Source organism: Cucumis melo, chromosome 7 (assembly GCF_025177605.1).
Source record: "Cucumis melo cultivar AY chromosome 7, USDA_Cmelo_AY_1.0, whole genome shotgun sequence".
Taxonomy (NCBI): Eukaryota; Viridiplantae; Streptophyta; class Magnoliopsida; order Cucurbitales; family Cucurbitaceae; genus Cucumis; species Cucumis melo.
Window position 1 is genome coordinate 24,335,782 of NC_066863.1, and position 9,576 is coordinate 24,345,357.

The 9,576-nt window shown below is 29.4% G+C and overlaps 1 protein-coding gene across 1 annotated transcript; it reads right to left on the reverse strand.

Moving 5' to 3' along the window:
* Nucleotides 1-505: 505 nt before the first annotated feature.
* On the reverse strand, nt 506-1,646 carry LOC103493088 (uncharacterized). The gene is made up of 3 exons (XM_008453713.3): nt 1,484-1,646; nt 1,237-1,384; nt 506-777 (listed from the first exon to the last, which is right to left on the reverse strand). The coding sequence occupies exons 1-3, from the start codon at nt 1,606-1,608 to the stop codon at nt 688-690; spliced, it is 363 nt and encodes a 120-aa protein (XP_008451935.2). The 5' UTR covers nt 1,609-1,646; the 3' UTR covers nt 506-687.
* Nucleotides 1,647-9,576: the final 7,930 nt, after the last annotated feature.

Genomic DNA, 9,576 nt, shown 5'->3' on the forward strand with positions numbered 1-9,576 from the left:
TTAGAATGATTAAAATTAATTAATCTTGTCATTTTTAAAATTGCTCCAAACTATATCTTTACCATCAAGCAAACATTCCATAATTGGTTTTAGAAACTAGTATAATATATAGTCGTGCATGGTTCCAACACTTATTAAGAAACCTTAATTTTAATATCTTTGGCATGATTGAACAAAAATATATATTCTTTTTTCGTTTTATAATTCACTAATGTGTAGAGGATGATTAAAACTCCTTTTTAACTTATAATAAATGAATTAGATTGTATAACATAACAATGATCTATGTTTTAGTTTGGCAAAAAGAAGAAATCCCTAATGCTTTTCATTGAGTTTATGGAACTTAATTTCATATGATCCACCAACAAAGCAAACCAATTTGATTTTTGTAATGTACTAACCGACTTTTTTTCTTAGTTCAAATGTGGATGGTTGAAATTGCAAACCTCTTACCTTAAAAGTGTAAATGTATGTGTACGTCAACTGAGCTACATGTAGCAAAAGATTTTATATTTAAACTATAATAATCATTAAATGTAATTATTTCAATGTATTCTAACACAAAAGACTAAAAGAGTACTGACAATAAGGATACAAAGATTTGATTTAGAAAATTCCAAAGATGATTATTCTTTAATTAATTTATTTATTTGTATTTTTTTGGCCTTGCTCTTTCAATTATTACCTTTAATCAGTTGATGTTGGATTAACAATGAGAGGTTGGTCTTGATTCTTCTCCACCACCCTTACTCCCTCTGCACTTCTAAGCACATTTGCCTGTATTTAAATCATCAAAACCAAATCTCATTTTCTTTTCTTCTTCTTCTTTTTTTTTCCAAAAGAGAATTTTCAAATATAGCAAAATAATAAATAAAAGTTCATCTATGTTTAATCATTTTTTTCTTAACAGAATATTTACAATAATTTTCCTCTGTTGTATCTATTATTTTTAATAACTTTTCAAGGCTTTTTCTTTTAAAAAATTAAACTCTTTATGTGGGAAAAGAAAGCTGAAGTTAATTTTCTTTTCTTTTAATAACAAACCGGAAAAAGAAGAAAGAAATACCATATGTAATTGTTCGAGTTTTGTTTCTAGCTAAAATTTACCATTTCCTTTAGTTTCTAAGTTTTTCATTTTTCCAAAAAGCATATATATACTGCTAAGAACATAGAAGTATTGATAATCTTATATGCATATTCTCTTAAAAAATCATTATTAAACGAAACTTGAAATACCTGATGTTCGTTAATCTCGACTGAAAACCCATCAACGATGAGAAAAGACGAAATTTTTCTGTAACTGCCAGGCTCCAACCACCTCCTCAGAACCTCATCGTGCTTTCTACTCAGGTACCCATCAACCTCATCTGCCCCTTCCCCACATCTTCATACCAAAAATATCAAATTAAAAAAAAAAATACATGTTAAAGAAGAAAAGAAAAACATTTTTTTTCAGACGTTTATGTCGACAACTTTTACTAACCGATCAGCCCGAAGACGTTCATATTCAGGATCATACTTCATGAAAACGAAGTAACATTCCCCACCTCTGCCCCCACCACCACCGCCACTGAGTTCATGTGCTCCGTTGTATCTGTTCTCCTGCATTTTGTAGTTTTCTTCCTTAGGGAAAATATTGAAGTCTCTTTAATAATGCATAAACTACTACACACACACATATATATATCTATATGATGTAAGTATAATTTAATTAGGGTCGGTTAGATTTATTTGTTTAAAAATATAAAGTTTAATTTTGGTTACTGAAGAGGAGAGCATCGAGTTCCCAAAAACATTTATATGATTAAAATAACGTCTTTTTTTGTTAGAAAAAAAAGTCAAATTTTTTTTAGGGTTTCTAATTATGATCTTCTAGGGTTTCGTGTGTTCGTGATCTTTAGGTTAAGAGCTAATAGAAAATTCTTGGAGTTAAGTTCATGTTTTTATTTTTAATTTGAAGCGTAAAACGTAATGAACCTTTAATTAATTAAAGTGGAATAAAAAAAACCCCACATTTTCAAAGATATATATGGAATATTTGGAACTCTACGTTATTTATTGTCAAACTACTCTATGAGTATCTATATTTTTAATTCTCTTATCTACTTTTTAACAATCTTGCAAAATTCAATGTTAAAGTTTTGGAAACAAAGTGATGTAGTCATTAAAAGTCGATCCTTTTTTTTTTTTTGAAAAAAAAAAATTGTTTAAAAACCTAAATGATATGTAATTAGAAAGGTGAAGACCATGATTAAGAAAGTTATGAAAAATAAATACAATTTTCAAATATCAAACGTGGAAAACACTATTATTAAGTTTAACATTTGTGTTTCCTTATGGAATGAAATTTTGTATTTTACATGACTTGTGTAAGATAATTATTTTACGGTGTTTACCTTAAAAACATTATTATTATTATTACTATTATGAGATTTTTTGGCAAATAGAAAAATTGACAAACTATCACTAACTGTCTTATGTATCATTTTATGTAGGTAGGTAGAAAACATAAATATTTAATCGATTTCTCTATTTTTGACAAATTTCCTGCCAACTAAAAATTTTCTCTTTTTTAAGTTATTTCGCAATATGTGGAAATAAAAAATGAACCCTTTCCTTTAAAGTGGACCGTAAAAATGCTAAAACAACAAGGAAGGATAATGTTTGTATGAAATCAAATTAGTTAGATATAATAAATAACATAAATGCAAAAAGAAATCCCAAATCCCTATTTTGTTTCTTAAATTTTTAATATTTTTAAATATAATTGGAACAAAACAATCATATATAAATTGAAATATTTACACTCCCAAATCTCGACTAGTCATGATACTTTGGTTTATAATATGGAGTATTTGCAAAAATAACAAAAAGAAATTATGAGAATAGGTTCCATGTCACTACATTTTCTAAATTATAAAATAACAAATTTAAAAGCGAATAACCTTTTGGTAACCCTCTAATAACCATCTGAGATTATTAATTACTTGTCATATTGGTAATATGCAAAAAAAAATGCTACATGATATTCGTTTTTAAAAAATTTTTTGTCATCTGATACAATTTCTCGTAGTCATGATGGTTCGGTTTATAATATCGTGTGTATATATATTGAAGCAATAATTAGGGACAATGTTGTAAAAGATATTAATATATTGTGTTTTTTAATATAAGAAAATGATGGAAAAATTTGAATAACTAAAAAAATAAAAAGAAAAATGGAAAAGGGATGTATGTCAGAGCAGAATTCAGGGGCATGGAAGGACCAACATGTGTCAATGTCGGAGTGGTGATCCCATTAGAAGCGTCCACGTGTCAAGAGGAGAGGGGAGAAAGGCGAGGGGCCCTGGTGATAAACATGGACCTAACCACTGGAAATCTCTGACCAACACGACAATCGAATGTTTTTCCTTTTGACTACTTTTTTCCTTAATTTTCCTACTAACCCAAACTTAACTATATAACCTCCTCTCTTCCCTACATTTTCATCTTAAATTCATTTCTAAATTTCCTGTTTTTAATTTTAATTTCATTAGTCTAAGCCATTCTTTTTTTCTTTTATCTGCCAATTTTTCATTTCAAATTCATTTTGTACGTCTATTTACTTAATTAAACCACATTATTGGATAATTAACATCGATTGAAATTATAAATACGAAATTTATTATACTTTTGAAATCGTATGAGCTTCAAATTAAACTAAGGTTGAGAATTGATTTTTTTTTAATATTAGAAAAAAAATTAAAGTAGAACCAAATTAAATATTGTAGTTCATGAAAAAGATAAAAAGTTTTTTTTTTATTCTGATTTCATTTTTAATTTTCTAATTTAGAGAACAAAATTTTGTTTTCTTGGATTTTGAAAATATTTGTATGGAGTAGATAACAAATGGAAGAAATGAACTCATAGATGAAAATAATATTTGTAAGTTTAATGTTCATGAAAAGCCAAAAACACAACGATATTATCGAACAAGTCCTAAGCATTTGTAGTTTGTAGATTTCAGCTTACATTTAGACCATTCTGTTGTACTTGAACAATTAATGTGTATCGAACCAAATTCGTTACCTAGTTAATAATAAATAATAGTTGTCAATCGAAAGATAACTCACTTATCTAGTAAGGTTCAAACATATATCTTTAATTTGGGTTAAGCATCAGTGCATTTTAGCATCTATTCTAACCTCAAGGTTACAAAACACATATATCCCCACTAGATAGCTTTTACGATGAAAAAGATAAGTTACATATGTATATCAACAACGTTTCACGTTTCAAATAAAAACTCCTTTTCGAAATAAGAGTGCGAATCAAAGTGAATAAATTTTCGAGAAAAGGGTATTATAACGGGAAGGAGGATCTGGTGGGAAGGGCAGAGGAGAGTCAGAACTAGGTTGATATATCGATATTATTGTTGGTCCTAAATATCCAAAACAGTACTCATTAACATATATTACTGCAAGAGAAACACACCTGAATTAGGTGAAACTATTTTGGATATATATAATTGGTTTAGTCAACAATGCTGAGTTTTCTCAGAATACACAGCTTGCCTCCCTCTGCTTCCTTATCCGTACTATATTTCATGTTCAAACCTTAATTTAAATGTTAGTTCAGTTATATATGTGTGTGTCCACTTTTTTTATTTATCATATGTATAATTGTTACTTTCATATCTACTTTAATGTTTACATTATATTATGGTTTTTTATAAACATATTTCATTTATTTTCATTCTCTTGGTATTAACCACTTATTTTGGTTTGTCGGTCTTTATTCTTAATTTATTTAAAGATTTTAACCCGTTGAAAGATTATGGGAGATTCAGTCCATTTTGGACTTTAGAAAATTTTGTTCTCTCTGGATTTTATCCTTGATTACTCATTACAGTCTGTGGGTGTCACTATTTATATATGGCTTCTAAGGCTGGTTGTTGGAGATATACTTTTCGTGGAAAAGTTGGTGCATTTGAAAGGCTGATCTTAATCTATAAATTGATCTTGTTTTGTAAGTTGGTGAGTTCTTGATATATTTATTATATGTATTGTGTACTAGGGTTGGACGTGAGATTATTGACGAAATAATGGGCAAAAGTGAGGAGTTCATAGGTGTTAGGGGGAGCCTACCAAGAAGAGTAAATTCAGAAGTGCCACACTCTTAGGAAGAACCTATACAATATTATACGAGATTGAAGAAACAATCAATTCAGACGGAGATTCTTTAGTAAACATGGATTGTTCAGTAGAAGTTCGTTAAATATCTTGAGGATGTTAATTCTTATAAGAACATTTGTATTTATGAATCATTTTGAATTTCAATATATGATCTCTTCAATCGGGTTCAAGACACCCTAGATATAGATGTAGTTGCACTGAATTAGATTACCAACGTGATTAGTGTTATGTTCTCCCTGTTAGAGTTGTTACTTGTATGATCATTTACTCAAATATTAACTTTGATGTGATATTGATTCTCCGATTGTCTTTGTGTTGTTATTTTATAGTCATACATTTTTTATCAAAGAATGAACAATGATTTCTAACGTTTATTTTCCATTATTTATTTTTTATATGAAATTTTTATTTTCTTTTTAGACAACAAAATTTTATTTAATTTCTAAGAAGAGTATAAACAGAAACTAACAAAACAATTTAGCCCTTTTTAAAATGAGATATGAGAGATGGGATTTCATTAATGATACATTTTTATGTCAAGCTATATATATATGCTCATCTTTTAAATATACTAGGAAGACTCCAAAATTATTATGCTCTATGATTACTATTATTTTACGTGTATTATTGGAGTTTGAAGGTTGGGAAAGAAAGAATTATAAGGTAGAATATAGATATTTAGTATATTTCTTAGGTGTCTAGAGTTTTAAAAGAGGCATATTTAGTTTCTAAAATTTTTAAAATTGTTGTAAATGATGCTAGACAATTATAAGTGAAAAATAGTATGGCTAATTTAAACAATACATAGGGATAAGAACAACCGTATTTGATTTAAGCAAAACTAGATGTCATTTTAGGATTCTTGCAAACACTCACAAAAAGTACCTATTATAATTTAACGAATAATTCCAACCAAGGCTTTAGCTAGATCAAAGGTCAAAGAACTCAAAAATCATTTGAAAGTTGATAAATGAAAAAGGAGGAAAATAAAACCAAGGACTTTTTTCTTTTGCCGTATAAAACTAATAATTTGAAATTTAGGGCACACGTTTGGATTGATTGCAAGTGTTTGTCAATAAAAAGAAAAAAGTGTATAAAAACTTATTCCAAACATGTCCTTAAATGCAAATTAATTGAGAAGTCAAAATTTAAAATTATAAAAAGAGAATGCTCTAAATAGTCTTAAATAACTCATCTGACAATTTTGATGTGCACATTTAACAAGGTTCTACATCATGAATTTCTACACACTATGCAATGACAACTCAATCTTCACAATTTCAATCGTACATTTTTTTTTTTTTTTTGTCTTTCGTGCCATCTTTCAAACTATACGTGTTAGAATAAAATACTTTAAATTTATGTAATAGATTAACCTAAAATCATTTATATCAAATTATCAAGAATAAGTCATCTATCAGATTCTATTGTTAAGAATAAATTACATACCAGAATTCATCTCCTTTAATTGATAATTGGCTATAAATTGATGGCTGTAAAATGACTATTGTCTTCCTCAACCAAAACCCTAAATGCCTTAGTGGGATTTTTCTCTTGATGGGATAAAAGAAAGACTGTGGGTACTTTATTGTTTGGTATATTGGGGACCATAACATAATGTTTTTTATATACTAGTTTAATTAGGATCTCCATTAAATTTTAATCAATCTAGGAATAGGCTTCTATCCATTTAGTCCATACTCAATTAGGAATCTTGTGCCTTAATTAAATAAAATACATAATAGGCCCAATTAAATAAAATAACCCAGTGTGATAAATTATTAATTTACATACATAGCCCACACTTTAATTATACATATTATTTAAATACGTCTAACAATCACCCACTTGGATTATGTTTGTATTACTGATATAATTAAATCACATAAACCTTAAGCGCGCATAAACATGTTATTTTAATAATAGAATTCATCTTTAGTTCAATATGATCCATCTCCTGTATCAGAATGGAACCAAGGTGGCTTTTGTCACTATCCTCGTAACTAAACCTTCCTTGATCACCAATTCCAATACATTCAATGACTTAGATCAAGTATGAATGGATAACATGGAAACTACATGCAAAATGATCTAGATCATGCTTGTTTCCAATTGATCTAAACTCTTTAGTAAGATCACTCTTAGAAAACTTTATGTTAAACCGCATTTGCAAAACTGCATGCATAATAAACAAGTTCAGATAACAAAATATAAACCATCAACTTTATTCTATATAGAAAATAAACAAATTAAGGTCAAAGAACATCCTTAATAACAAACTCCCACTAAACTATGAAATCGTAAAATTGACTAACACCAATATGAGCAACATACTCGAGGAAAACTTTAGTGGTATACTTTTAGTTAATAGATCTGTCACCATCGAGTTTGTCATTTATGTGTTCTATAAAAAAATTTGACCATTATGAACTTTTTCTTTCACAACTAGAAGTTTTACGTCTACATGCTTTGACTTTGTATTTGTTTTTGTTGTTATTGGAATACATTATTGTTGAGTTATTATCACAAAATAATTTTGTTGGTCTTTATCAACTACTATTTGCAGCCTAGTGACAAAATTTCGACCCATATTCCATGACTAGATGCCTCATAACGAGCTATAAACTTCACATCTATGGTAAAAGAAGCCATAAGCGTTTGTTTAACACTTTTCCAAAATATAACTCATTCAACCAACATGAAGTTATGGCTTGAAGTGGATCACAAAATGTATTGGCATCCAACGTAATTGGAATCAGAATGCCAAATGATCTCCAAAATTTCTTATCTTCGATAAGTGAGCATATAATCTTTTGTTCTTTGTAAATACATTATAACCCAATTGGCTGCTCTCTAATGATCCATCATCGGGTTGCTCAAATATTTGCCTAACCCTCCAACTATGAACACAACAGGCTTCCAATAACTGATGCATAGGGAACCTTATGCATCTCCTTAATCTTAAGTGTGGTCTCGGGGCATTGACCTAAATGAAATTTATCACCTTTAGCAATGGGGTATCTTCTGGTGCACAATCTTTCATGTCAAATCTATTAAAAAAAATTAATGTAGTTCTTCTGTGATAATCTTAAAATACTAGAGCATTCTCGCCGTATTTCTATTCTTAATACAAAAGAAACATCACCAAGATCCTTCATCTCAAAATTTCTTTTGAGAAACCTTTTTGTGTCATGCAATAAGCCTACATCATTACTTGTTATGAGCATGTCATCAACATATAACACCAGGAAAATAATTTACTTCCACTGAACTTATGATATACATAATCTTCTACCATATTCACCTCAAAACCAAAAGAGGTAATTGCTTCATGAAATTTGTGACACCTTTGACGAGAAGGTTGTTTGAGACTATAAATGGATTTCTTCAAATTTGCACACCATAGACTTTGAATTATTAGTTACAAAGTTTTCTAGTTGTACTATATAAATCGTCTTAACAATGTTTCCAATGAGAAACACAGTTTTCACATCCATTTGATGTAGCTTTAAATCTAAGTGAGCTACTAATGCCACGATTTCCCTGAAAAGAGTCTTTCGATGAAACAGGAGAGAAAGTCTCTTTGTAATCAATGCCTTCCTTTTGAGTAAAACCCTTTGCGACAAGACGAGCTTTATATCTCTCTATTTTTCCTTGTGAATCTTTTTTGGTTTTATATATGTTCGTTTACAACCTATGGGTTTCACTCCTGATGACAATTCAACAAGTTCCCAAACGTCATTGTCTTTCATGGATTTGTTTTTCTCTTCCATAGTATTTATCTACTTTTAAGAGTTAGAACTTTATAGAGCTTGTTGGAAGTTGATTAGATCATCTTCCATTATGCCAATGTCATCCTAATGTTCTTAAAGAAACATAGTATAATCATCTGAAATTAGACTTCTCTTTTCTCTAATGGATCTTCTTAATGACACTTCTTGAGATTGTTGAGTTTGCACTTCAGGGACTTCATTGTTGTCTTGTTCTATAATTGGTTCCATAGTGAAGTCAGGAATTAGAGTCTGAACATCATCTATACCCACATCAGGAAGAGAAACTAATTCCTCTTCAAAGACAACTTTCTTTATGTTATCTTCCCCTTCAAACTCAACATCCTTAAGGAATTTGGCATTTCCAGTATCAAAAAAATGATTTCGAAGTGGGATCATAAAACTTGAAACCCTGAGAATGCTCAGAATACCCAACAAAATAGAATTTAATAGTTCTTGCATCCAATTTTTTTTCGTTAGGCCTATAAGGCCTAGCCTCAGCTGGACAACCCTAGACCTGAGAAGATGCCAAATAATAGGCTTCTTTCTTGTCCACAACTCATAAGGGGTTTTAACTATTGCTTTACTAGGTACCCTATTGAGGATATATACTGCAGTCTTTAGTGTCTCAC